Source organism: Cervus elaphus, chromosome 13, assembly GCF_910594005.1.
Source record: "Cervus elaphus chromosome 13, mCerEla1.1, whole genome shotgun sequence".
NCBI classification, from domain to species: Eukaryota; Metazoa; Chordata; class Mammalia; order Artiodactyla; family Cervidae; genus Cervus; species Cervus elaphus.
In genome coordinates this window covers 70,874,832-70,901,577 of record NC_057827.1, presented here as the reverse complement: position 1 = coordinate 70,901,577, position 26,746 = coordinate 70,874,832, and the positions used below count along the sequence as shown (strand labels likewise).

Genomic DNA, 26,746 nt, shown 5'->3' with positions numbered 1-26,746 from the left:
TACTTTGCTGGCAAAAGTCTGTGGAGTCAAAGCTGTGGTTTTTCCAGTAGTCATGTACAAATGTGAGAGTTGGCCCATAAAGAAGGCTGAGCACTGAAGAATTGATGCTTTTGAACTGTGGTGTTGGAGAAGACTCTTGAGAGTCCCTTGGACTGCAAGGAGATCCAACCAATCAATCCTAAAGGAAATCAGTCCTGAATATTCATTGGAAGGACTGATGCTGAAGCTGAAACTCCAACACTTTGGCCACCTAATGTGAGAACTGACTCATTTGAAAAGACCCTGATGCTGGGAAAGACTGAAGGCAGGAGGAGAAGGGGACGACAGAGGATGACCTGGCTGGATGGCATCACCGACTCAACGGACATGAGTTTGAGCACTCTCTGGGAGGTGGTGAAGGACAGGGAGGCCTGGCGTGCTGCAATCCGTGGGGTCTCAAAGAGTCGGACACGACTGAGCTATTGAACAGCAGCAACAAATGACCCTCCTTGGTACCAGCTCAGCATCACCTTGTAAGTGATCGGTACTGGGAGTGAGGGTGATGATGAACCAGGAGCCCGTGGAGAAAGGCCTGGCACACACGCGTGAAGCCTCTTCCTCTGCTCAGCAGCCCTGCTGGGCCTGGACGGCCGGGGCAGGGTGCTCCTGAGTCCTGGCCAGTGGGGTCAGGGACCAGGGGAGGCTGCTGTCAGCAGAGGTGGCAGCCGCTGGCCTCCCCCAGAGCCAGACACTGTGGCCCAGGTCCAGCTGCCCGTTGAGAGGGCTCTGGGGTCCCAGGCTTCAGGGGAGGCAGCCCCCAGCACCTACACCCATGGTGGGACAGGCGCGTGCTCACCAAGGCCCTGCTGGGCTTTTGCTCAGTCCACACAGGATGGGACAGAAGTGACACTGAAGACGGAGGTGGAGGCTGGAGCCAGCGGCTACAGCGTCACGGGCGGTGGGGACCAGGGGATCTTTGTCAAGCAAGTGCTGAAGGACTCGTCAGCGGCCAAGATCTTCAGCCTGAGAGAAGGTGCCACGGGCCTGTCCCCAGTGCCCCATGGTCCCTGGAGGGGGAGGGGGACGGGCCCCAGTGGGCGCAGGGTGGCTCCCTGGAGACCTCTCAGCTGCATGCAGGCTGGGGTCACTCTCTGTGCTGAGTTCTCTGCCTGGAAATGAGGGGCTCCTATCCACCCAGGGCTCAGTAAATGGAAGGGGCGGGCAGCCTTCCACTCACACCCGCTGTGGGCCCCTCCCATGAGGCCAGGGGCACTAAGGCACCAGGTCGTCTGTCTTTGTCCAGGGGATCAACTGCTCAGCGCAACCATATTCTTCGACAACATTAAATATGAAGATGCTCTCAAAATCCTTCAGTACTCAGAGCCCTACAAGGTTCAGTTCAAACTCAGACGGAAGCTTCCTGCCGGCGTGACTGAGGAGGGCGCAGCCGGCAGTGCTGAGCCTGGCCCGAGGGCCGGCGAGGAGCAGGTGAGCGCCCTGGCCCACGGGGCTCTGCCCTGCTGGCTCCTCCCCGCCCCTTCCAGTCCCCGGAGCCCAGGGACTCCGCCTCCCTGTTTGGGGTCAACAGGTTCGCTCTCCCTGTTCCAGGACCAGGATGTCGCCGATGGCTGCACAGAGACCCCCACGAAGATGCCGCAAGGGGACGGAGACCAGCAGAGGCTCCTCCCCGCGGCCAGGGAGGGCAGGGGCCGGCGTGCCCAGCGGGAGCGGCTTTCCTGGCCCAAGTTCCAAGCCTTGAAGAGCAAGCGAGGGCCCCGGAGGTCGCACAGCTCCTCAGAGGCCTACGAGCGGGGTCGGGGGCCCGACCTGTCACCCACCAGCACAGACACAGAGGCCCCGCTCCCCACGGAGGAGGAGCCGGGCAGCCAGTGGAGGAGACGGTTCCCCAGCCTGAGGTTCAGGATGGGCCCCGGGAAGGGCCCGTCGGGCAGGGGCGACCGCAGCGGGGTAGGCCCAGCCGAGCTGCTGGAGGAGGCAGGGCCCTCGGAGGCCGAACAAGAGGCCATCAGGGCGGCCGGACGTGGCGAGAGAGAGGATGTGAGAGCAGGACTGCCCGAGGAGGCTGAGGCCCCCACAGAGCCCGCTCTGCCTGGCGAGGGACCCACAGGCGACGGGGCGGGCCCCGCACCCAGATTGCGAAGGAAGAAAGCCCAGGCCACAGCCCCGGAGGAGACTCCAGCGGAGGGCCAAACAGAGGCGGGGACAGCCCTGGCCCAGACCACAGAGGGAGCCATGGAGGACACCCAGGGACCACTGGTGGGCACTGCCAGGCTGTCTCTGCAGGGCTCCGCAGATCAGGGCAGCTACCGGAATGGCCAACCAGAATTCCGCATCCGCATACCCAGCCTAAAGACACCCAAGTTCAGAGTTGCCAAAGAAACAGTACCGGAATATGCGGAGGGCACGGCCCCGGTGCGCTGGGGACCCTGGTGGACACAGGTCTCTGCTGACGACGCCAGGGCCACGGTGGAGGGCGAAGGTGACACAGACTCAGAGACGATGAGAAGACCACCAACAGAGCAGACAAAACCGGACGGAGAAGGAGAGGAGGAGGCGGTGGAGGAGACGGCGGAAGAGAGCAGGGAACGGGACCAGGAATCGGAGCAGGTGGAGGGAAAGACAAGAATATTGAAGTTCAAGCTGCCCTCATTCGGGTGGTCACCAGCGGAGAGCAGAGGAGTCAAAACGACACTAATTCAGGAAACAGAAAAACAAAAACCAACCACGGAAACACCAGGAACAACAGAAACTGAGAGAAAGGGGAAAGACGGACAAGACAGAGACGGCAGGTTCAAAATGCCCAAGTTCAAGATGCCGTCCTTCGGCGTGTCGGCGCCCAGCAAGGCCATCGAGGCCGCCGTGGACGTGTCCCTGCCCAAGGCCCAGGCCGAGGTGACCGCGCCCTCGGTGCAGGCCGACGTCAAGACCAGTGAGGTCCGCGTGGAGCTGCCCTCGGCCGAGCTGGAGGTCAAGGCCGCCGAGGTGGGCGTCAAGCTGCCGGAGGCCCACCTGCCCGAAGCCGAGCTCAAGGAAGGGGCGGCGGGGGTCGGAATCAAGGCCCACCTGCCCAAGGTGCAGATGCCCAGCGTCAAGCTGCCCAAGGTGGACATCAAGGCCCCGCAGGTGGACATCAAGGGGCCCAAGCTGGACCTGAAGGGCGCCAAGGCCGAGGTGGCCGCCCCCGACGTGGAGGTGTCGCTGCCCAGCGTGGAGGTGGACACCCAGGCCCCGGGCGCCAAGCTGGAGGGCGACCTGGCCCTGGGGGACAAGGAGGTGGCCGCCAGAGACAGCAAGTTCAAAATGCCCAAGTTCAAGATGCCGTCCTTCGGCGTGTCGGCGCCCAGCAAGGCCATCGAGGCCGCCGTGGACGTGTCCCTGCCCAAGGCCCAGGCCGAGGTGACCGCGCCCTCGGTGCAGGCCGACGTCAAGACCAGTGAGGTCCGCGTGGAGCTGCCCTCGGCCGAGCTGGAGGTCAAGGCCGCCGAGGTGGGCGTCAAGCTGCCGGAGGCCCACCTGCCCGAAGCCGAGCTCAAGGAAGGGGCGGCGGGGGTCGGAATCAAGGCCCACCTGCCCAAGGTGCAGATGCCCAGCGTCAAGCTGCCCAAGGTGGACATCAAGGCCCCGCAGGTGGACATCAAGGGGCCCAAGCTGGACCTGAAGGGCGCCAAGGCCGAGGTGGCCGCCCCCGACGTGGAGGTGTCGCTGCCCAGCGTGGAGGTGGACACCCAGGCCCCGGGCGCCAAGCTGGAGGGCGACCTGGCCCTGGGGGACAAGGAGGTGGCCGCCAGAGACAGCAAGTTCAAAATGCCCAAGTTCAAGATGCCGTCCTTCGGCGTGTCGGCGCCCAGCAAGGCCATCGAGGCCGCCGTGGACGTGTCCCTGCCCAAGGCCCAGGCCGAGGTGACCGCGCCCTCGGTGCAGGCCGACGTCAAGACCAGTGAGGTCCGCGTGGAGCTGCCCTCGGCCGAGCTGGAGGTCAAGGCCGCCGAGGTGGGCGTCAAGCTGCCGGAGGCCCACCTGCCCGAAGCCGAGCTCAAGGAAGGGGCGGCGGGGGTCGGAATCAAGGCCCACCTGCCCAAGGTGCAGATGCCCAGCGTCAAGCTGCCCAAGGTGGACATCAAGGCCCCGCAGGTGGACATCAAGGGGCCCAAGCTGGACCTGAAGGGCGCCAAGGCCGAGGTGGCCGCCCCCGACGTGGAGGTGTCGCTGCCCAGCGTGGAGGTGGACACCCAGGCCCCGGGCGCCAAGCTGGAGGGCGACCTGGCCCTGGGGGACAAGGAGGTGGCCGCCAGAGACAGCAAGTTCAAAATGCCCAAGTTCAAGATGCCGTCCTTCGGCGTGTCGGCGCCCAGCAAGGCCATCGAGGCCGCCGTGGACGTGTCCCTGCCCAAGGCCCAGGCCGAGGTGACCGCGCCCTCGGTGCAGGCCGACGTCAAGACGAGTGAGGTCCGCGTGGAGCTGCCCTCGGCCGAGCTGGAGGTCAAGGCCGCCGAGGTGGGCGTCAAGCTGCCGGAGGCCCACCTGCCCGAAGCCGAGCTCAAGGAAGGGGCGGCGGGGGTCGGAATCAAGGCCCACCTGCCCAAGGTGCAGATGCCCAGCGTCAAGCTGCCCAAGGTGGACATCAAGGCCCCGCAGGTGGACATCAAGGGGCCCAAGCTGGACCTGAAGGGCGCCAAGGCCGAGGTGGCCGCCCCCGACGTGGAGGTGTCGCTGCCCAGCGTGGAGGTGGACACCCAGGCCCCGGGCGCCAAGCTGGAGGGCGACCTGGCCCTGGGGGACAAGGAGGTGGCCGCCAGAGACAGCAAGTTCAAAATGCCCAAGTTCAAGATGCCGTCCTTCGGCGTGTCGGCGCCCAGCAAGGCCATCGAGGCCGCCGTGGACGTGTCCCTGCCCAAGGCCCAGGCCGAGGTGACCGCGCCCTCGGTGCAGGCCGACGTCAAGACGAGTGAGGTCCGCGTGGAGCTGCCCTCGGCCGAGCTGGAGGTCAAGGCCGCCGAGGTGGGCGTCAAGCTGCCGGAGGCCCACCTGCCCGAAGCCGAGCTCAAGGAAGGGGCGGCGGGGGTCGGAATCAAGGCCCACCTGCCCAAGGTGCAGATGCCCAGCGTCAAGCTGCCCAAGGTGGACATCAAGGCCCCGCAGGTGGACATCAAGGGGCCCAAGCTGGACCTGAAGGGCGCCAAGGCCGAGGTGGCCGCCCCCGACGTGGAGGTGTCGCTGCCCAGCGTGGAGGTGGACACCCAGGCCCCGGGCGCCAAGCTGGAGGGCGACCTGGCCCTGGGGGACAAGGAGGTGGCCGCCAGAGACAGCAAGTTCAAAATGCCCAAGTTCAAGATGCCGTCCTTCGGCGTGTCGGCGCCCAGCAAGGCCATCGAGGCCGCCGTGGACGTGTCCCTGCCCAAGGCCCAGGCCGAGGTGACCGCGCCCTCGGTGCAGGCCGACGTCAAGACGAGTGAGGTCCGCGTGGAGCTGCCCTCGGCCGAGCTGGAGGTCAAGGCCGCCGAGGTGGGCGTCAAGCTGCCGGAGGCCCACCTGCCCGAAGCCGAGCTCAAGGAAGGGGCGGCGGGGGTCGGAATCAAGGCCCACCTGCCCAAGGTGCAGATGCCCAGCGTCAAGCTGCCCAAGGTGGACATCAAGGCCCCGCAGGTGGACATCAAGGGGCCCAAGCTGGACCTGAAGGGCGCCAAGGCCGAGGTGGCCGCCCCCGACGTGGAGGTGTCGCTGCCCAGCGTGGAGGTGGACACCCAGGCCCCGGGCGCCAAGCTGGAGGGCGACCTGGCCCTGGGGGACAAGGAGGTGGCCGCCAGAGACAGCAAGTTCAAAATGCCCAAGTTCAAGATGCCGTCCTTCGGCGTGTCGGCGCCCAGCAAGGCCATCGAGGCCGCCGTGGACGTGTCCCTGCCCAAGGCCCAGGCCGAGGTGACCGCGCCCTCGGTGCAGGCCGACGTCAAGACCAGTGAGGTCCGCGTGGAGCTGCCCTCGGCCGAGCTGGAGGTCAAGGCCGCCGAGGTGGGCGTCAAGCTGCCGGAGGCCCACCTGCCCGAAGCCGAGCTCAAGGAAGGGGCGGCGGGGGTCGGAATCAAGGCCCACCTGCCCAAGGTGCAGATGCCCAGCGTCAAGCTGCCCAAGGTGGACATCAAGGCCCCGCAGGTGGACATCAAGGGGCCCAAGCTGGACCTGAAGGGCGCCAAGGCCGAGGTGGCCGCCCCCGACGTGGAGGTGTCGCTGCCCAGCGTGGAGGTGGACACCCAGGCCCCGGGCGCCAAGCTGGAGGGCGACCTGGCCCTGGGGGACAAGGAGGTGGCCGCCAGAGACAGCAAGTTCAAAATGCCCAAGTTCAAGATGCCGTCCTTCGGCGTGTCGGCGCCCAGCAAGGCCATCGAGGCCGCCGTGGACGTGTCCCTGCCCAAGGCCCAGGCCGAGGTGACCGCGCCCTCGGTGCAGGCCGACGTCAAGACCAGTGAGGTCCGCGTGGAGCTGCCCTCGGCCGAGCTGGAGGTCAAGGCCGCCGAGGTGGGCGTCAAGCTGCCGGAGGCCCACCTGCCCGAAGCCGAGCTCAAGGAAGGGGCGGCGGGGGTCGGAATCAAGGCCCACCTGCCCAAGGTGCAGATGCCCAGCGTCAAGCTGCCCAAGGTGGACATCAAGGCCCCGCAGGTGGACATCAAGGGGCCCAAGCTGGACCTGAAGGGCGCCAAGGCCGAGGTGGCCGCCCCCGACGTGGAGGTGTCGCTGCCCAGCGTGGAGGTGGACACCCAGGCCCCGGGCGCCAAGCTGGAGGGCGACCTGGCCCTGGGGGACAAGGAGGTGGCCGCCAGAGACAGCAAGTTCAAAATGCCCAAGTTCAAGATGCCGTCCTTCGGCGTGTCGGCGCCCAGCAAGGCCATCGAGGCCGCCGTGGACGTGTCCCTGCCCAAGGCCCAGGCCGAGGTGACCGCGCCCTCGGTGCAGGCCGACGTCAAGACCAGTGAGGTCCGCGTGGAGCTGCCCTCGGCCGAGCTGGAGGTCAAGGCCGCCGAGGTGGGCGTCAAGCTGCCAGAGGCCCACCTGCCCGAAGCCGAGCTCAAGGAAGGGGCGGCGGGGGTCGGAATCAAGGCCCACCTGCCCAAGGTGCAGATGCCCAGCGTCAAGCTGCCCAAGGTGGACATCAAGGCCCCGCAGGTGGACATCAAGGGGCCCAAGCTGGACCTGAAGGGCGCCAAGGCCGAGGTGGCCGCCCCCGACGTGGAGGTGTCGCTGCCCAGCGTGGAGGTGGACACCCAGGCCCCGGGCGCCAAGCTGGAGGGCGACCTGGCCCTGGGGGACAAGGAGGTGGCCGCCAGAGACAGCAAGTTCAAAATGCCCAAGTTCAAGATGCCGTCCTTCGGCGTGTCGGCGCCCAGCAAGGCCATCGAGGCCGCCGTGGACGTGTCCCTGCCCAAGGCCCAGGCCGAGGTGACCGCGCCCTCGGTGCAGGCCGACGTCAAGACGAGCGAGGTCCGCGTGGAGCTGCCCTCGGCCGAGCTGGAGGTCAAGGCCGCCGAGGTGGGCGTCAAGCTGCCGGAGGCCCACCTGCCCGAAGCCGAGCTCAAGGAAGGGGCGGCGGGGGTCGGAATCAAGGCCCACCTGCCCAAGGTGCAGATGCCCAGCGTCAAGCTGCCCAAGGTGGACATCAAGGCCCCGCAGGTGGACATCAAGGGGCCCAAGCTGGACCTGAAGGGCGCCAAGGCCGAGGTGGCCGCCCCCGACGTGGAGGTGTCGCTGCCCAGCGTGGAGGTGGACACCCAGGCCCCGGGCGCCAAGCTGGAGGGCGACCTGGCCCTGGGGGACAAGGAGGTGGCCGCCAGAGACAGCAAGTTCAAAATGCCCAAGTTCAAGATGCCGTCCTTCGGCGTGTCGGCGCCCAGCAAGGCCATCGAGGCCGCCGTGGACGTGTCCCTGCCCAAGGCCCAGGCCGAGGTGACCGCGCCCTCGGTGCAGGCCGACGTCAAGACGAGTGAGGTCCGCGTGGAGCTGCCCTCGGCCGAGCTGGAGGTCAAGGCCGCCGAGGTGGGCGTCAAGCTGCCGGAGGCCCACCTGCCCGAAGCCGAGCTCAAGGAAGGGGCGGCGGGGGTCGGAATCAAGGCCCACCTGCCCAAGGTGCAGATGCCCAGCGTCAAGCTGCCCAAGGTGGACATCAAGGCCCCGCAGGTGGACATCAAGGGGCCCAAGCTGGACCTGAAGGGCGCCAAGGCCGAGGTGGCCGCCCCCGACGTGGAGGTGTCGCTGCCCAGCGTGGAGGTGGACACCCAGGCCCCGGGCGCCAAGCTGGAGGGCGACCTGGCCCTGGGGGACAAGGAGGTGGCCGCCAGAGACAGCAAGTTCAAAATGCCCAAGTTCAAGATGCCGTCCTTCGGCGTGTCGGCGCCCAGCAAGGCCATCGAGGCCGCCGTGGACGTGTCCCTGCCCAAGGCCCAGGCCGAGGTGACCGCGCCCTCGGTGCAGGCCGACGTCAAGACCAGTGAGGTCCGCGTGGAGCTGCCCTCGGCCGAGCTGGAGGTCAAGGCCGCCGAGGTGGGCGTCAAGCTGCCGGAGGCCCACCTGCCCGAAGCCGAGCTCAAGGAAGGGGCGGCGGGGGTCGGAATCAAGGCCCACCTGCCCAAGGTGCAGATGCCCAGCGTCAAGCTGCCCAAGGTGGACATCAAGGCCCCGCAGGTGGACATCAAGGGGCCCAAGCTGGACCTGAAGGGCGCCAAGGCCGAGGTGGCCGCCCCCGACGTGGAGGTGTCGCTGCCCAGCGTGGAGGTGGACACCCAGGCCCCGGGCGCCAAGCTGGAGGGCGACCTGGCCCTGGGGGACAAGGAGGTGGCCGCCAGAGACAGCAAGTTCAAAATGCCCAAGTTCAAGATGCCGTCCTTCGGCGTGTCGGCGCCCAGCAAGGCCATCGAGGCCGCCGTGGACGTGTCCCTGCCCAAGGCCCAGGCCGAGGTGACCGCGCCCTCGGTGCAGGCCGACGTCAAGACCAGTGAGGTCCGCGTGGAGCTGCCCTCGGCCGAGCTGGAGGTCAAGGCCGCCGAGGTGGGCGTCAAGCTGCCGGAGGCCCACCTGCCCGAAGCCGAGCTCAAGGAAGGGGCGGCGGGGGTCGGAATCAAGGCCCACCTGCCCAAGGTGCAGATGCCCAGCGTCAAGCTGCCCAAGGTGGACATCAAGGCCCCGCAGGTGGACATCAAGGGGCCCAAGCTGGACCTGAAGGGCGCCAAGGCCGAGGTGGCCGCCCCCGACGTGGAGGTGTCGCTGCCCAGCGTGGAGGTGGACACCCAGGCCCCGGGCGCCAAGCTGGAGGGCGACCTGGCCCTGGGGGACAAGGAGGTGGCCGCCAGAGACAGCAAGTTCAAAATGCCCAAGTTCAAGATGCCGTCCTTCGGCGTGTCGGCGCCCAGCAAGGCCATCGAGGCCGCCGTGGACGTGTCCCTGCCCAAGGCCCAGGCCGAGGTGACCGCGCCCTCGGTGCAGGCCGACGTCAAGACCAGTGAGGTCCGCGTGGAGCTGCCCTCGGCCGAGCTGGAGGTCAAGGCCGCCGAGGTGGGCGTCAAGCTGCCGGAGGCCCACCTGCCCGAAGCCGAGCTCAAGGAAGGGGCGGCGGGGGTCGGAATCAAGGCCCACCTGCCCAAGGTGCAGATGCCCAGCGTCAAGCTGCCCAAGGTGGACATCAAGGCCCCGCAGGTGGACATCAAGGGGCCCAAGCTGGACCTGAAGGGCGCCAAGGCCGAGGTGGCCGCCCCCGACGTGGAGGTGTCGCTGCCCAGCGTGGAGGTGGACACCCAGGCCCCGGGCGCCAAGCTGGAGGGCGACCTGGCCCTGGGGGACAAGGAGGTGGCCGCCAGAGACAGCAAGTTCAAAATGCCCAAGTTCAAGATGCCGTCCTTCGGCGTGTCGGCGCCCAGCAAGGCCATCGAGGCCGCCGTGGACGTGTCCCTGCCCAAGGCCCAGGCCGAGGTGACCGCGCCCTCGGTGCAGGCCGACGTCAAGACGAGTGAGGTCCGCGTGGAGCTGCCCTCGGCCGAGCTGGAGGTCAAGGCCGCCGAGGTGGGCGTCAAGCTGCCGGAGGCCCACCTGCCCGAAGCCGAGCTCAAGGAAGGGGCGGCGGGGGTCGGAATCAAGGCCCACCTGCCCAAGGTGCAGATGCCCAGCGTCAAGCTGCCCAAGGTGGACATCAAGGCCCCGCAGGTGGACATCAAGGGGCCCAAGCTGGACCTGAAGGGCGTCAAGGCCGAGGTGGCCGCCCCCGACGTGGAGGTGTCGCTGCCCAGCATGGAGGTGGACACCCAGGCCCCGGGCGCCAAGCTGGAGGGCGACCTGGCCCTGGGGGACAAGGAGGTGGCCGCCAGAGACAGCAAGTTCAAAATGCCCAAGTTCAAGATGCCGTCCTTCGGCGTGTCGGCGCCCAGCAAGGCCATCGAGGCCGCCGTGGACGTGTCCCTGCCCAAGGCCCAGGCCGAGGTGACCGCGCCCTCGGTGCAGGCCGACGTCAAGACGAGTGAGGTCCGCGTGGAGCTGCCCTCGGCCGAGCTGGAGGTCAAGGCCGCCGAGGTGGGCGTCAAGCTGCCGGAGGCCCACCTGCACGAAGCCGAGCTCAAGGAAGGGGCGGCGGGGGTCGGAATCAAGGCCCACCTGCCCAAGGTGCAGATGCCCAGCGTCAAGCTGCCCAAGGTGGACATCAAGGCCCCGCAGGTGGACATCAAGGGGCCCAAGCTGGACCTGAAGGGCGCCAAGGCCGAGGTGGCCGCCCCCGACGTGGAGGTGTCGCTGCCCAGCGTGGAGGTGGACACCCAGGCCCCGGGCGCCAAGCTGGAGGGCGACCTGGCCCTGGGGGACAAGGAGGTGGCCGCCAGAGACAGCAAGTTCAAAATGCCCAAGTTCAAGATGCCGTCCTTCGGCGTGTCGGCGCCCAGCAAGGCCATCGAGGCCGCCGTGGACGTGTCCCTGCCCAAGGCCCAGGCCGAGGTGACCGCGCCCTCGGTGCAGGCCGACGTCAAGACCAGTGAGGTCCGCGTGGAGCTGCCCTCGGCCGAGCTGGAGGTCAAGGCCGCCGAGGTGGGCGTCAAGCTGCCGGAGGCCCACCTGCACGAAGCCGAGCTCAAGGAAGGGGCGGCGGGGGTCGGAATCAAGGCCCACCTGCCCAAGGTGCAGATGCCCAGCGTCAAGCTGCCCAAGGTGGACATCAAGGCCCCGCAGGTGGACATCAAGGGGCCCAAGCTGGACCTGAAGGGCGCCAAGGCCGAGGTGGCCGCCCCCGACGTGGAGGTGTCGCTGCCCAGCGTGGAGGTGGACACCCAGGCCCCGGGCGCCAAGCTGGAGGGCGACCTGGCCCTGGGGGACAAGGAGGTGGCCGCCAGAGACAGCAAGTTCAAAATGCCCAAGTTCAAGATGCCGTCCTTCGGCGTGTCGGCGCCCAGCAAGGCCATCGAGGCCGCCGTGGACGTGTCCCTGCCCAAGGCCCAGGCCGAGGTGACCGCGCCCTCGGTGCAGGCCGACGTCAAGACCAGTGAGGTCCGCGTGGAGCTGCCCTCGGCCGAGCTGGAGGTCAAGGCCGCCGAGGTGGGCGTCAAGCTGCCGGAGGCCCACCTGCCCGAAGCCGAGCTCAAGGAAGGGGCGGCGGGGGTCGGAATCAAGGCCCACCTGCCCAAGGTGCAGATGCCCAGCGTCAAGCTGCCCAAGGTGGACATCAAGGCCCCGCAGGTGGACATCAAGGGGCCCAAGCTGGACCTGAAGGGCGCCAAGGCCGAGGTGGCCGCCCCCGACGTGGAGGTGTCGCTGCCCAGCGTGGAGGTGGACACCCAGGCCCCGGGCGCCAAGCTGGAGGGCGACCTGGCCCTGGGGGACAAGGAGGTGGCCGCCAGAGACAGCAAGTTCAAAATGCCCAAGTTCAAGATGCCGTCCTTCGGCGTGTCGGCGCCCAGCAAGGCCATCGAGGCCGCCGTGGACGTGTCCCTGCCCAAGGCCCAGGCCGAGGTGACCGCGCCCTCGGTGCAGGCCGACGTCAAGACCAGTGAGGTCCGCGTGGAGCTGCCCTCGGCCGAGCTGGAGGTCAAGGCCGCCGAGGTGGGCGTCAAGCTGCCGGAGGCCCACCTGCCCGAAGCCGAGCTCAAGGAAGGGGCGGCGGGGGTCGGAATCAAGGCCCACCTGCCCAAGGTGCAGATGCCCAGCGTCAAGCTGCCCAAGGTGGACATCAAGGCCCCGCAGGTGGACATCAAGGGGCCCAAGCTGGACCTGAAGGGCGCCAAGGCCGAGGTGGCCGCCCCCGACGTGGAGGTGTCGCTGCCCAGCGTGGAGGTGGACACCCAGGCCCCGGGCGCCAAGCTGGAGGGCGACCTGGCCCTGGGGGACAAGGAGGTGGCCGCCAGAGACAGCAAGTTCAAAATGCCCAAGTTCAAGATGCCGTCCTTCGGCGTGTCGGCGCCCAGCAAGGCCATCGAGGCCGCCGTGGACGTGTCCCTGCCCAAGGCCCAGGCCGAGGTGACCGCGCCCTCGGTGCAGGCCGACGTCAAGACCAGTGAGGTCCGCGTGGAGCTGCCCTCGGCCGAGCTGGAGGTCAAGGCCGCCGAGGTGGGCGTCAAGCTGCCGGAGGCCCACCTGCCCGAAGCCGAGCTCAAGGAAGGGGCGGCGGGGGTCGGAATCAAGGCCCACCTGCCCAAGGTGCAGATGCCCAGCGTCAAGCTGCCCAAGGTGGACATCAAGGGGCCCAAGCTGGACCTGAAGGGCGCCAAGGCCGAGGTGGCCGCCCCCGACGTGGAGGTGTCGCTGCCCAGCATGGAGGTGGACACCCAGGCCCCGGGCGCCAAGCTGGAGGGTGACCGGGCCCCTGGGTACAAGGACGTGGCCGCCAGAGAGCATACCTTCACAACCGAAGACGATGTAAAAATCCACGTACGAAAATCCCATTTTAAGTTTCCGAAGTTGTTTTCTTCATCAGGGAAATCTTTCATAAGTTCTCCCGTGATTGCTGGTGATCCTCACGTTTCTCTGCTGCCAAGTGCTTCCGGTGTGGATTCTACCTTCCCAGATGTTTCTAGTCATAAACCGTCTCTGCCGCGTCCCCACCTGGGTTGGCCTGGTGTGTCCTCAGGTAGCCTTGATGTCAGCCATTCTCACGCTGAGTCCTCGTCTGTCTCTCTGGAGCCCGTCACTCTCACCAAGTACCAAGTGACTGCTCCCGACGCTGCACAGTTCCCTTCAGAAATCCCTTCGTATTCCCAGGAGGATAGAGAAAGTCCTGCCGCTTTGTCCCCCGACGAGCACGTTCCGTGCCCACCTGATCGTCCTGCCAGCCCTCTGGACCCGCTATTTCTTGCATCTTATGGTCGGGTGACCTTTCCCAAGTTTCACCGACCAAAGTTCGGGTTTTCTAGCCCAGAAGCAGTAGGTCCTGCGGTGGAGGCTGGGGCCGCGGAGACCTCCCCTGCCCTGTGCCCTCCCAGCGAGGCTCAGGGCCTGGGCTCTGCACACGGCCTGCCCCTGGGAGACGGTCGCCAAGGGCACGCACCTGGGGACGTCACAGCCAGCCAGCCTCACCGCGAGGGGACGGCCCAGTCAGCAGGAGACCCCTTCCAGCAGTCATGCAGAGCCGCAGGTGCGGACGCCCCGACGGAGGAGAGCACACCCGCTCAGGGGGGCTGGTTCAGGATGCCCGCCCTCCACCTGCCCAGCATCCGGCGCCCCGCCAGGGCGAAGGGGGTGCCCGGGGTGCAGAGTCCCCCGCCTGCTGCCCATTCACCAGGGGAAGAAGGGCCAGCTCCTGTCAAGGCTCAGGGGCCTCCAGAGTTAGAGGTGGAGGTGCCTGAGCCTCTGGAGGCAGCTGAGAAGAGCGCATCGTGTGTGGGCGTGCTAGAGATAAACCTGGATGGCAGAGGCCCAACGCCGCACCCACCTCCTCCGGGGGCATCTCCTGTGGGCCTGTCCACTTCCAAAGCCAGGGTCCGCCCGGGCGAAGGTTCCCTTCCGCTTCGGGTGCCCAGCGGGGCACTTCTGGAAACGAAAGCTCCTCCTGCTGGGCCTGCAGGCCTGGACCTCGCTGGGGGAGAGGGGAGGGAGGAGAAATGGTCCTCCCAGCCCGAAGGCCCTGTTAAACTGAAGGTGTCCAGGACCGACGGGCCGTCCCAGGTTTCCGTGGTCAGCGTGGGTCAGCCCTGGGAGGGCTCCGTGTTAACTGTCAGACTGCCCAGGCTGAGCATGCCGAGGTTTGCCTTCCCTGACCCTGGCTCGGAGGCCGACGTCTTCATCCCCACCGTGCGGGAGGTGCAGTGCGCTGGGAGCAGCCTGGGCGACGCCTTGCGCACGGAGAGCCCGGGAGCCTGGGGCGCCAGCATCCTGAAGGCCGGCGCTGGGACCCCCGAGGAGCAGCCCGTGGCCTTTGACCTCTCCCCGGAAGCTTCCAGGGTCCGAGTGCACATTCACGGTGCTCAAGGAGAGGGTCCCGGGGTTGGCGTACATGGCGTGGTGACGGCAGAGCCGGCCGACCTCTCGGGGCCCGAGGCTGTTTCCACCCAGATTGTGCGGGAATCAGAGATCCCCACGTCCGAGATCCAAACCGCTTCCTACGGATTTTCATTGCTGAAAGTGAAGATCTCTGAGCCCCCCACACAGGGGAGGGTCCGAGACTCCCGGCCAACGGTGGGCTTGCTGGAGGCTCCCGAAGAAGCCGGCCCCGGAGCAGACCCCGTTTCTGCAGACCTGCAGCCAGACACCGGAGAACCATTTGAAGTGATTGCGTCCAGCGTCAGCGTACCCGGAGGCCCAGCACTCACCGCCGACCTGCGCTCTGGCCACTCGGGTGTGGAGAGCTGCTCCGACGAGGAGCCCGCAGAAATCCTCGAACTTCCCCCCGAAGAGGACGGCGAGGAGGCTGCTGCGGGCCTGGCCGAAGGAGACCAGGCTCTGAAAGAGAAGCCGGAAGGTAAGAGGTCTTCTGGTCTGTTCCGATTTTGGCTTCCCAGCATCGGTTTCTCTTCTTCCTCCGAAGAGACATGTGCTGACTCCAAAGATGAAGCCCATGGGCCAGCCCCCGTCCAGACCCCGCCGAGTTCGCAGCCTGAGGCAGAGCCTCCCAAGAAAACCGAGAAGGCGGGCTGGTTCCGATTCCCCAAATTAGGGTTCTCCTCCTCCCCGACCAAGAAAAGCAAGAGCTCAGAGGACGAGGCAGCTCCAGCAGAGCAAAAGCTCCAAGAAGAAGCCGTCACCTTCTTTGACGCCCGCGAGAGCTTCTCCCCTGAAGACAAGGAGGAGGGGGTGCCGGGCGCTGGGGCCATGGTCACGTCCACGGCCAGGACGGAGCTCATCCTGCCGGAGCCGGACCCGGGGGCCCCGGACGAGCCTGCGCCCGTGCCCGCTGCCCAGTGAGGGCGGGAGGAAGTGGAGGCTGCGCCCTGCGCCCCGCCTGTGCACGCGAGTGTCCACCGTGACCCCCAGAGCGGAGGACGAAGCGGAGCCAGCTGTGAGCAGAGGGGCCCCCGGCCCCGGCCCTCCCAAAGCGGGGCCCCCAGTGTGCTGCCTCCCAAAGCCTCAGGAGGGGTCCCAGGCTCCTGAGGGTCTTTACTAGACACGTGTTACTAGACCCCTGCCCACGAGCCCCCCGAGGACACTGCTGCTGCTTCCTGGTGAAGGTTATTTCCCTGTTGCCAGCAGAGTCTGCCACAGTCCAGGAGATCGTCTCCCTGCCCGCTTAGAGCTGGCCCACTCTTCAGGGGCCGTCTTGCCGAGGCAAGCCCTGGGATGCTTTGAATGACACCTGTGCCGGGCTGGGGGCAGCAGGCCACCGAGTGGTCCAGGCGTCCGTCCGTGAGTGCCCACCAGACGCCCGTGGGCGTCCACTTGCCCTCTCCGGCGTGCGTGGCTCCCAGCCCCTCTGTGCCTGAAGATGGGACCCACTTGGCTGCTTCCTGGACCCCGAACGGGCCATAAATAAAGCGCTGCCCCCCTCCCGTGACGGCTACGAGTGTTCTGTTCTGGGTGGAGCTCATCTCTGCTCCCCCGCACACACCCCCTAACAGCTGCTAGGTTGCTCTGCCAGGCAGAGTCAGGGTGGCTCCCCCAGCGCCTGTCTGCTTGGGGCCTCCTTCCCGCCCGCAGCTCTGAGAGACCGAGGAGGAAGGTGCGGACCCAGGGCTCCACCGGGAGGCAGGGGACAGGCTGCCCTGAACTGGGAGGCCACACCAGGCGAGGGCCATGGGCAGCGCAGGGGCGGCCCAGGGGGTGAAGGGCCCTGGCCCGGAGGCTTCGCTGGGTCCTCAGCCACCACAGCGGCCTGGCTCAGGGCTCCCTGCACCATGGTGGCCGTCCTCGCCAGCCGCCCACGGGAGCAGGACGCAGAACAAGGTCAAGGGAGCGTCCTATAGTCCTTCAGGATCACAACTCTTCCCCATGGCCTTCAGAGGCCCTTTCTGGGCCCTTGAGCATGCAACGCTCCATGGGGGGACCTGGAGCCTGGCCCCCTCCCTGCTGCCCGGGGAACATCCCTGGAGCCTGGGCACCTCTCTGCTGCCCGGGGAATGTCCCTGGAGCCTGGCCCCCTCCCTGCTGCCCGGGGAACATCCCTGGAGCCTGGGCACCTCACTCCTGCCCGGGGAAGGTCCCTGGAGCCTGGGCACCTCCCTGCTGCCCAGGGAAGGTCCCTGGAGCCTGGCCCCCTCCCTGCTGCCTGGGGGAGGTTCCTGGAGCCTGGCCCCCTCCCTGCTGCCCGGGGGAGGTTCCTGGAGACGCCTCCTTCTGCTCCGAGAGGGACAACTGTTGTAAACACTGAGGGCGGTGCGGGGACGCTGCGGGATTCCGGGCCCAGAGGGCCGCCCGCTCCCCTCCCCTGCCCTCCCTCCCGAGGGAAGTCACAACTCCCGTGGAGGTCGGCAAGGAAGGGCCCCCCAGTCAGAGATGTGGAACCCTCTGGAAGCTGGGGAGGGAGGACTCAGTGGGGACTTGGTCTCACAGTCCAGGAGGCTACAGGAGCCTCTCCTGGCCCCGGGGGGAGAAGACGGGGGAGCCCAGCCCCCCGGGGAACACCGTGGTGGGGGGCAGCCTGGCTCGTGGGCTTCATGCCTCTGTGCACACAGTCACGTCTGACTTATCGGGGCCGTGGTGCTGGAGGCCCTGGAGAGCCCTCTGCCGTGCGGGCGGCCTCCGTTCTGACAGCGTGAGAGTGTCGCCTATGCGGTGTGACAGCACCACACACGATGGGTTTGAAACCCCGCGCCTCTGTGCCCCGTCTCTGTGGGTCGGGAGTCCAGGCTCAGCTCAGCCGTGTCCCACGAGGCCCCTGTCTCATCTCCAGATGCAGCCTGCGGAGGAGCCGCCTCACCAGCTCACGGAGCAGCCCCGGTGGTCAGGCCCCTGCCGGCTGGGTGGCTCAGGGCCCCGTTCCTCACCGGCTGGAGGCTGCCCTCGCGTCCTGCCTCGGGCCTGGCTGACGGACAGCTCACAGCACCTTCCTGGTCCCGCAGCGGGGGTCGGCCCCCGGCGAGAGCTGTGAGCACCCCGTACCACTAACCGCCTGTTCATCCCACCCGTTCAAGTGAGGCGGACATGCCCCCCGTCCAGGCAGCGGAGCCGTCCACACACGGGCCTGGGCCCAGGGTCCTCGGGGGCAGGCTCTGTGCCCCACACCCCAGAAGGGGCCCCCAGGCCTCTCGAGCCTCATCACGCTGGGTCTCCCCGGGGGAGAGGGGGTCATGCTTTGGAGCAGGCCTCCACGGCTGGCCACCAGACCTGCCACGTGTAGGGCAGGCCTTGCCCTGGCTGTGGGCCTTTGCTGTCTCCCCATCACGGCCTGGACCGTGGTGGAGCGGCCAGGGGAGCAGAGCAGTCCCAGACTCCACTGCTCCTGGGGCACAGCTGGGGTGGGGCAGCGGGGGGGCGGGCACCGGGGGCAGCTCACACACAGACCAGCTCCCGGACACGCTGGATGCCTGGGAGGCCCGCATGGAGCTGTGGCATCCTCTCCCAACCCCCACGGGTCGACAGCCACCCCGCTGGCTCTCTCTGAGATCACGAGGACTCAGGGCCCAGGGGTGGCAGCTCGGGGTGGACCTGGCGTCCCCTCGATGACTCCCTCAGCTGCCAGGGTCTCTTGGATACTGAACCAGCCCGCAGCTCTAGCCTCAGGCGGCCTGGAGGCATCTGCCAGGGCAAGTGGGCTCTGAAGCCAAGGTCAGAAACCAGGAGGTGGTGAGCTGAGGCTGAGACAGGCCTCTGACCCAGCACTCCTGGCAGAAGGGCAGACGCGCGTCATCGGGCCAGGATTCCGGTCCCGCCTCTGCAGGCAGGTACGGGCGAGGCCCGGGGAGGATGGGCTCCGTGGGGCTGCATCAGGCTGCAGTCCGCCCGGTGTCACCCTCCGTTCCAGGTCACACCCGGGTCCTCCCGACTACCCACCGGTCCTGGTCGCACGTACCAGGACGGGGGGCCACAGTAGCGAGGCCTCCACAGGCCTGGGCCCCCCGCCTGGGCACAGCCCCACCCGCACAGGGCCCTGTCTCCCGCGTCTTGCTGAACCCGTCCCCTGATCTGTCCCCGGGTTCCTGCGGGCCCAGGACTGCACACCCTCGAGAGTCAGGGGCTCCCATGGTAGACGCCTGGCGTCACCTCCGTGTGGCCTCATAGACACAGGCCCCTCGCAGGTGGATCGAGGCTGAGCAGAAGCGGGCGCGGCCCACAGCGGACGCACACAAGAGACAGGCACACGCGTATTCTTGAGGCCCCACTTGTGGACAGGAAAGGCGGCTCCGTGGGAGTCAGGGAGGGGCATCCAGGAGGGCTCCCTGGAGGAGGTGTGGGGGGGTTGGGCTTCAAAGGGGCTAGATTTGGAGAGCAAGTAGTTTGTGTCCGCCCTGCATTGGGCAGTCCCGCCCCGGATCAGGGCTTGTGCAGGTGAAGCTGCTTGGAGTCCAGGCTGGGGGCCAGGCAAGGCAAGGAGGCCCTACCCCGCTGGCAGGAAGGGCCGAACCTCAGCCCTGCCAGATACAGTCCTGGCCCTGGGCCCGTCCGTCCAGGCCCACGGCATAGCGGGAGTTCCAGTCTCGCTCGAAGAGCTGCCGCAGCTGCTCCTGCACGGTGCTCACTCGCGGCGGCGTGCCGGGGGCCCTCTGGCTGACCACCAGGCCCACACCCGAGGTGCTACTGAAGTAATCTTCTGACCAGTTGGACGTGCCTGCGGGTGGCGGATGTGGGAGGCTGGGGCCGGGGCCGCACAGGTCCCTCTGCTGCCCCGCCCAGCCCAGTGGCCCCTGTGGCCGCTGAGGAATGCGGCCAGCTCTTCACTGGAGGGGCCCCACCCCTGCCCGCCCGCAAACTCGGGGCTCGGGGAGCTCTGTGCGGGGATTCCCCACCCGCCCTGTGTGGCCGGCTGACCACTGGGCTGGCCTCCTCTGTGGGTCCTGAGCCCTTCCGCATGCAGGCCCCCTGCCTGGGGGTCCACGCTGAGGCGGAGAGCCCAGCCCCCTTCAGCGCCGCGGCCCCCGCCTGAAGGACACGAGCGCCGTGCAGGCTGGGGTGGCCGCGCTGGGAGCCCAGGAGGACGCGGGCCGCCGCCCGGCTCACCTATGTAGGCTGCCTTCTCCGTGACCATGAACTTGCTGTGGTTCACCCTGCTGAAGGGGATGTTGGAGTGGTTCCCCACGGGCACGATGAAGACTTTCTTGGGGGGACAGAAAGGGCGTGTCAGGGGGCGGAGAGGCCGCTGCCCCACCCGGCCCAGGGGCGCGTTCTCACCACGTCCAGGGACACGTTGGCCGCGGGGTTGCTGAGTGCCTGCAGGGACCGCAGAAAGGGGAACATCCTGGGGTCCGTGTTGAGCCAGCAGCTGACCAGCAGGCGCACGCGCACCCCCCTGCTGAAGGCCGCCACCCGCAGTGCCGTGTCCAGCACTGGCCAGTACCTGGGGGAGGGGCACGGCAGGGTCAGGGTCCTTGGGCCGGCGGGGCCCTGCCGGCCTGCCCCGAGGGGGTCCCCACAGGTGAGAAGACGGCAGCCCAGCCCCCAGCTGGCCCACCTGGCGGGGTGTCTGAAGCGCGTGGTGGGGAAGTACTCCATCACCGAGGCATACAGGAACTCCTGGGCGGCCCCCATGACTGCCAGCAGCGCATCCAGGTCGCGGGTGCGGCCGTGGGGGCAGAGAGCAGGCGGTGATGCCTGTGGGCCAGAGAGGTCCCTGAGAGGCCTGGTTCTGAGCTGCTTGGTTACTGGGCCCGCGACCCCAGCACACACCACCCTCCAGCCTCGGGAACCGGGAGGAAGGCAGGAGGCGCAGCCCACAGGGCCGGGGCCCTGGGCTGGCCTGACCCTGGAGGAAGCTCCCTGGGGGGCTCGGCCGGACCCTCACATCTGGGGATGCGTCCCTGCCTCTGAGGCCAGGTCTCCATTGTAACCGAGCCCTGGGGTAGCTGCCCATACCCCAAGCAGGTTCCTGGCTTGTGGCTGTGGCCGCCCGCCCCCCAGTTCCGTCCCCTCTCCAGTGGAGCGACAACATTGCTGATGCCCTGGTCCTCCCCCAAACCCTTCCTGGTCCTGAGTCAGACCCCAGCCAGCGATGTGCGTGGAGGCTCCAGGGCCATGGGGCGTCCCCTGCCACCCAGGCTGCCTGTCTCCCGTGGATGACGACGGCCACGTCTTCTGCTGGGGTCACCCCAGGACCACAGCCCTGGACATTGCAGATGCCGGGGTCTGCAGGGCAGGGCTGGGGTGGGTGGGGCTTCCTGTGGGTGTGGCCAGTCAGAGAGCAGGGACTCAGAAGGGCCTCCTGGCCTGTCCACCCTTACCGAGAAGTAGGCGGTGGTGGGCACCCCGTCAAAGCGATCCCGGAGCGGCTGGAAGCGGTTGATGTGGGAGGAGAAGTTCCGAGGCCAGGGCTTGGGGAGGACAGCCCTGGGCGCCCCCAGGACCCAGTAGGTCTGGAAGGTCTTCTCCAGGTCCTGGGCCAGGCGGCTGCAGTTGTAGATGACGGCCCCGAGCTCCTTCACCTGTGGGCACCCGGGCCGTGCTGCCGGAGGGGCCCTCTGCGGGGCTGGGCGGACCCCCCACCCCACCCCTGCCCAGGGCTGCCGGGTAGGCGCACGCCCCCCTGGGCGGCCAGTCTGGAAGGGAGCCCAGCGGGTCCCTGCTTTTCTTAGACATTATGTTCCAAGGGCAATACATGTTCATTGCCCAAAAATGATAGAAAGCATCAACGCTCAAAGGAAAACAACTCATTCTCACTGCTAATCGACAGCCGCTGCCAGCCTTTCGACTGATGGCTGAAGCGCTGCTTTTCCTGAAAGGGTTCCTGCTCTGTCCGCAGGGCCCCTTGGACACGGTGACCTGACCATGTTTCCAGGCGGATAAGTGACCTTCTACATCGGGAGTTCAGTGCCTTTGGAGTCCCGTAACCAGTCTCCGGGTGTTTCTACTGCAGGGGCGTTACAGACCTGGCTGCGTCCCCCGGGATGACTGCCCACAAGGGGATGTCAGGGGCGCCAGGGTGGACGAGCTCCGGAGGGCCTCCCCTCCAGGGCGCAGGGACTCACCTGTGTCAGGGACCGCCAGTCCATGTTGGCACTGCCCACGTAGACGTGCTGCCCGTCCACCACCCAGAACTTGGAGTGCAGAACACCACCAGTGAGCCTTCCCATGGGCACGCGTCGCACCTGGGCGCCTGACAAGGGTGCAGGGCGGTGGGCTGAGCCCAGTTCCTTCCTCCTCATGGCAGTCCTCCTCATGGATGGTGTCCTCACCCCCACTTTACAGGTGGGAGGACGGAGGCGTCGGTCGGCCCAGGGACCCCCAGTCGGCCTGGCCCTGTGGGGACTGTCCCTGTGGCCTCTGGCTCCCTGCTGAGCTTCCACCCACAGCTCAGAGCGCTGGACGCAGCAGGCCCCAGAGGCCACCCTGTGCTCTGCCCCCTGGGAAACGACACATCTGGCCCCTGGAACCGGCCCCCAGGGAGGCCCACTCGGAGGCGCTTGCGGCCCCAGGCTCCCAGCCTACCCCCAGGCAGCCCCACAGCTCTTGCTGGTTCCCGGGCCCAGGACAGCAGGCACCCACCCACCTCGGGTTTCCAGGACCTGCAGGTCAGTGGAGTTCTTGGCCGGGGTCGGGGTGCTGGTGGCCACAGCCAGGGACACGTTTCTGTCCAGCAGCTGCTGCAGCTTCTGCAGGAGGGCCTCGCCCTGTGGGAGCAGGCCAGGGTAAGAGAGAGATTACCCCATCCCACGAGGAGGGGCCGAGGTCTCCCCCCGAGGCGGCCCCAACTGCCCACAGCTCGGCCAGACAGACGGGCAGCCTGCTGGCCTTGCTGTGTGCCTGGCCCAGGCACAGCCCGCAGTCTCCGGGTCAGGGGCGAGGGCCACGCACCGGCTGGGAAGACGAGTCGTTGACCCCGATGTCGGGCCCCGTGAGGGACCAGTAGAAGGAGGCCACATGGACGCTCTCTCGGGCGGCGTCCAGCAGCTGCATCCAGGCCTGGGCCAGGGGCTGGGCAGCCGGGCTGCCTGCTGCAGACCACAGGTCCTGGGGGATGCTCTCCACGAGGACGAGCCTGCAGAGGGGGTGCCGGGTGTGAGCGCAGGAGCGGCCAGCCAGCCTCACGTCACCCACTCAGCAAGCAGGAGGCAGAGCCCAGGTCAAGGGGGCCGGGCCGCAGGCTGGATAGAGCAGGGTGGGCCTGACACCAGGAGTGCCCCAGGGGGCCTGCCTGAGTGGGGGGTTGGTGCCCAGTCCCCACCCCCACCCAAGCCTGGCACGCTCCCCTCGGAGCTGTTGGGTCTGGGCTCCTGTGGGTGTGGAGGCCCTTGGAGTCACCAAGGCTAATCCAGAGGGAGGGGCTCGGTCAGGGGGTGTGCTGGGGGGTTCTGAGGCTCCAGACCCTGCAGGGGCGGGAGGGGCTGGCCCTGTGACCCCACCTCGGGTGGGGGGCCTGCGATGACCGCCTGGTCCAAGTCCCAGGTGACAGCCTGTGTTTGCTGCCAAGAGCATCCCCATCCCGCCCTTACCATCAGGGCCCCCCCTTCCCAGACCACTCCCCCTGCCTCCAGCCCACCCTCCCAGAACCTGCCTCTTCCCAGAGGAGGGGACCAAGGGCAGAGCTTGTCCCTCTGGGGTGACCCAGGCTGGGAAGGCAAGGGGCGCCCGGGGCAGAGCCCACGGCTTGCTCACCGGCAGGAGTCGTTCTGCTGATGCCGCCGCCGGGCCTCCCCGCCTGGAGGATCCCAATCCACACGGGAGCCAAGGCCCCCAGGCCTGGCGGGCCCTTCCTCAAGGCAGCCCCGGCTCCAGGCGGAAGGGGAGGACCCCAGCCCCAGGAGGCAGGTGAGGGTCACAGCGCCCAGGCACAGCAGCAGGAGCGTCCCCCGCACCTGCAGCTGGAGGAAGACATCACCCGGGTCCCCGGGGGCCACACTCTCCTGAGTGGGTCCTGGCCGCTCTAGTTGAGACAGACCTCCCCTGGCTGGCCAGGGCAGGCCTGAGGCCATGGCCTAGGGACTGGCCGCATCCCAGGCTCCTCCAGACAGGCGCCAGCAGCCCCTGGGCGGGGAGTCCTGGCCCCTCGTGGCTCCTGCTGCCCCTGCCGCTCTGGCCCAGGGGTCCTGTGCCGCGGCTCAGCCCCTCCCGTGGGCCCCCAGCCTCGCAGTGCTGACTGCCCTGTCCTGCGGGCCTTGGGGCGGTGTGGAGCCAGGCCACGCCGAGGCCACCCGTGTACTCAGCAGAGGCCTCAGCCCCTGGGCGGGGTGACTGGCATCACCCGCAGCTCTGGGCCCGGGCGCGGTGACCCCACGCTCCTGGACAGCTGGGCACCGGGGGGGCCACCTCGTGGGGACCCTGCAGACCTCATTGCTGGTGGGGCCTCACCCTGGCCTGGCCTGACGCTGTTGAGTCCGTCACCCACCACTACTGCATGTGCGTGTACACGCGTGTCCTGTGTGTGCCTGGGGCACATATGACCTGCTGGTTCCCCTCTCGGCAACCCCCCAGGGCCGTGTGGGCGTCTGAATCTCAGTTCCTCGTTTCAACCACAGCGAGTCTGCCACCATTTCTGCTTTCAGGCTGGGTCCTCTCGAGGGTGGTTCATAAATAGCTGCTTCCCTTCCCGGGCTGGGCCCCCCATCCTGGCCCTATGCTGGCCCTCCTGGGAGCCGGGCAATGACCCTGGTCCTGGATGGGGGGCCTGGTACAGAGAGGGGGTTGTTTTTCTGGGGGCCAGGGCCCAGGGGCTGAGCTGGGCCCCGTGGTGCTGCCTGGGGGCTGAGGCTGAGTCAGGGCCCCTTGATGCTGGCGGGCGTCTCCCTCTGTCCCAGAACTCTGCAGCCAGCTGGGGACGGGGGTCTTGTCCCCTCAGAGTGGTCACTCTCACGAGGAGCTGGAAGCCAGGTGGACTGGATCCTGGTTGGAGTTGGTCCCCAGAGCAGACTCAATTGCCACCCCAAGCGGGACGCTCCCCAGCTCTGAGCTGAGGCTGCCTTCCCTGGAGTGCGGGGCGGGGTCCGTGCACAGTGATGTGGTCCTCCCAAACCCGCTCCCCCACGCCCACCACCAGCCAACTTCTGAGGCTTCCGTGAGGGGCGGGTGCAGCCCTCCCTCCTGGCCTTGATAGCGAGTGGACACCGCCGCCTGGGGTCTGGAGCTGGGGTCACGCTGCCTGCCTGTGAGCACAGCTCGGCTGGGCCCAGGGGCCCAGGGAGCCAGGCTGTCCCACAGGCCCCGGGCTCTGGGGGTGCCCTCCCGCAGGGCCCCCAGCCCACCTCCATGGGGGAGGGCCAGCCTTGGGAGCTGGGCCTGGGCGGGGGGGCAGTCTGCCTTAAGCAGAACCATCACGGGGTGGTGGGATCCCCGGAGTGAGAGACGGGGCTCAGAACTCAGGGGCCCCTTCAGACAGGAGTCAGGGTCCTCACCTGCACCCTGAAGAGGGGAGCTTGGGGGCCTGCCATCCCCCTCCCTGCCCCAGTGTGGGCTCCCCAGACCCTTCCCTGATGCTCAGGAGAGGCGATCGGGGTGCAGTCCTGCACGGGGCCCAGGGCCGTGTGCCCTGCTACAGCGCCCGGGGGCCCCAAGCTCAGGAGAAGGTGGGTGTGCCCTGCCCCCGCAGCCCCATCCGGGGGGCGCCCAGCTGAGGCGCCTGCCAGGCCACCTACCCCCTTGTGAACTACAAGGGCTTGGGGAGGCTCGCCATCCAGGGGGTTCTGGGCAGCTTGACCCTGAGGACCCCGTGTGTCCAGGGGTAGGACTGGCTGTTGGGAGAGGGTGACCCACCAGCGCCGGCATCTCAAGGCTGTGTTGGGCTGGGAGACCCCCGGGGGGCAGCTCCGAGCTCCCCACGCCCTGTGCTGGGCAGGATCAACCCAGGCTGAGCTCGCCGGGAGACCCCAGACCTTGGTGGGCCCAGCTGCACAAACCAGCAGAGGGAGGGATGGTCTGCAGGCCCCGCTGGAGCTTCGTGGTGCTTTGGGCCCAGGCAGCTGGCAGCACCGGTCAGGAGGCAGTGGACAGAAATCCCCCCTTCTCAGGGCCCTCAGTCTAGCCCTCCCATCTGGCCTCGCTGGCTCTTACCTCTGAGGGTCCCGCCTTGGCGTTCATCTTGGCTTTGCCACAGACGCAGGCCCTCAGCTTGCAGGCCATTACTGCGATTACCTCCCACCTGCCTCCTCTCTGCAGCTTGCTGCTTCCCCTTCTGGCCACTTCCTCTTCGTCCTGCATACCTCCCTCTGTACCCTTGACAGACATCTGGAGCCGGGTGAGCCAGCTAGAGGGTGGGGCTGAGAACTTTCACTGCCGGAGAAAATCCCTCCCCACCTCCCACCCTCAAGTCACAGGCCTGTGCATCCGAGTTAGGTTTGGTGCAAACCATGTGGCGCTAGTGTTTTGCCTGCTAATGCCAGAGGCTTAAGAGATGTGGGTTCAATCCCCGGGTTGGGAAGATCTCCTGGAGAAGGGAATGGCAACCCACTCCAGGATTCTTGCCTGGAGAATCCTATGGACAGAGGAGTCTGGCAGGCTACAGCCCATGGGTTGCCCAGACTTGGACATGATTGAAGTGACTTGGCATGCACACATGCATCGAGACTCAAAGAACCAGGTCTTGAGCAACATTGTTTATTTCTCCGTAGTACTGGCCGCCTAGGGATGGTATTGGCCCTGCAGCCACTGGGAACCAGGTCCCTGCAGCTCTCAGTTCCCAATCCCTAGGCTTAACGGGCAGCCTCATGGCTGCACAGTGACTGCCGGAGCTCAGTCATCGCCTCCTGTTCCTAGCAGAACAGGATGTAAGGGCAGACATCCTGGAAGACATCCTGGAAGTCTCACAGGGCACTTCCACTCATGTCTCATGATTCAGAACCTAGTCACACGGCTGCATCTAGCCGCAAGGGAGTCTGGGAAATGGAGGCAGCTGGGACCTCCGTCCTGGAGAATGCAGGCCGGCCGCTCCCTGGGCTGTCTGAAAAGGCAGGCTGGCTGTAGTTTGCTCGGCCTGGGTTCCCAGCACGGCTGTCTGCCTCCTTTGCCCCACCCCCTCTCCCGTCTGCCTGGGACTCTCTGAGGACAGGACCCTTTCCCACTCCTTCATTCAAAGTCCTCTTTGGACTGGGTGGGTGCCCAGGCCCTGCTTCTAAGACCCCAGCAGGATGGGGCTGCAGGGGCCCTGTCCAGGGTGCTGACCTTTGGGTGACCAGGGAGAGGGTATCGGTTCCCGGGCAGACTCCTGGGGCTGGTGTGAGTGGGCTGAGAGGTGAAAGGGGAAGATGCCGCTGGCTGCCCCCAGGCCCCTGCGCTTTCTTCCAGAAACCCT

General features: G+C 67.4%; 2 protein-coding genes across 5 annotated transcripts in view; one reads left to right on the top strand and one right to left on the bottom strand.

Annotated features, from left to right (window-relative positions):
* AHNAK2 (AHNAK nucleoprotein 2) overlaps window positions 1-15,930 on the top strand; it is a 35,441-nt gene extending 19,511 nt beyond the window's left edge. For all 3 annotated transcript variants that reach the window (XM_043921633.1, XM_043921632.1, XM_043921635.1), the window contains 4 exons: window positions 862-1,012; window positions 1,283-1,467; window positions 1,588-12,195; window positions 12,679-15,930. In XM_043921633.1, coding sequence (XP_043777568.1) covers window positions 862-1,012; window positions 1,283-1,467; window positions 1,588-12,195; window positions 12,679-15,348 — 13,614 coding nt within the window. In that variant the 3' untranslated portion in view covers window positions 15,349-15,930. The remainder of the gene's footprint in view (window positions 1-861; window positions 1,013-1,282; window positions 1,468-1,587; window positions 12,196-12,678) is intronic.
* Window positions 15,931-18,683: 2,753 nt separating this feature from the next.
* On the bottom strand, window positions 18,684-25,667 carry PLD4 (phospholipase D family member 4). Of its 2 annotated transcripts, none has more exons than XM_043922513.1 (10): window positions 25,510-25,667; window positions 23,122-23,327; window positions 22,321-22,504; window positions 22,016-22,136; window positions 21,495-21,706; window positions 20,751-20,951; window positions 19,985-20,124; window positions 19,705-19,870; window positions 19,534-19,630; window positions 18,684-19,144 (listed from the first exon to the last, which is right to left on the bottom strand). In XM_043922513.1, the coding sequence occupies exons 1-10, from the start codon at window positions 25,654-25,656 to the stop codon at window positions 18,942-18,944; spliced, it is 1,677 nt and encodes a 558-aa protein (XP_043778448.1). In that variant the 5' UTR covers window positions 25,657-25,667; the 3' UTR covers window positions 18,684-18,941. The 2 variants fall into 2 exon arrangements, with proteins under 2 accessions (XP_043778448.1, XP_043778449.1); XM_043922514.1 differs by having other exon boundaries at window positions 21,495-21,622.
* Between the last annotated feature and the right edge of the window lie 1,079 nt (window positions 25,668-26,746).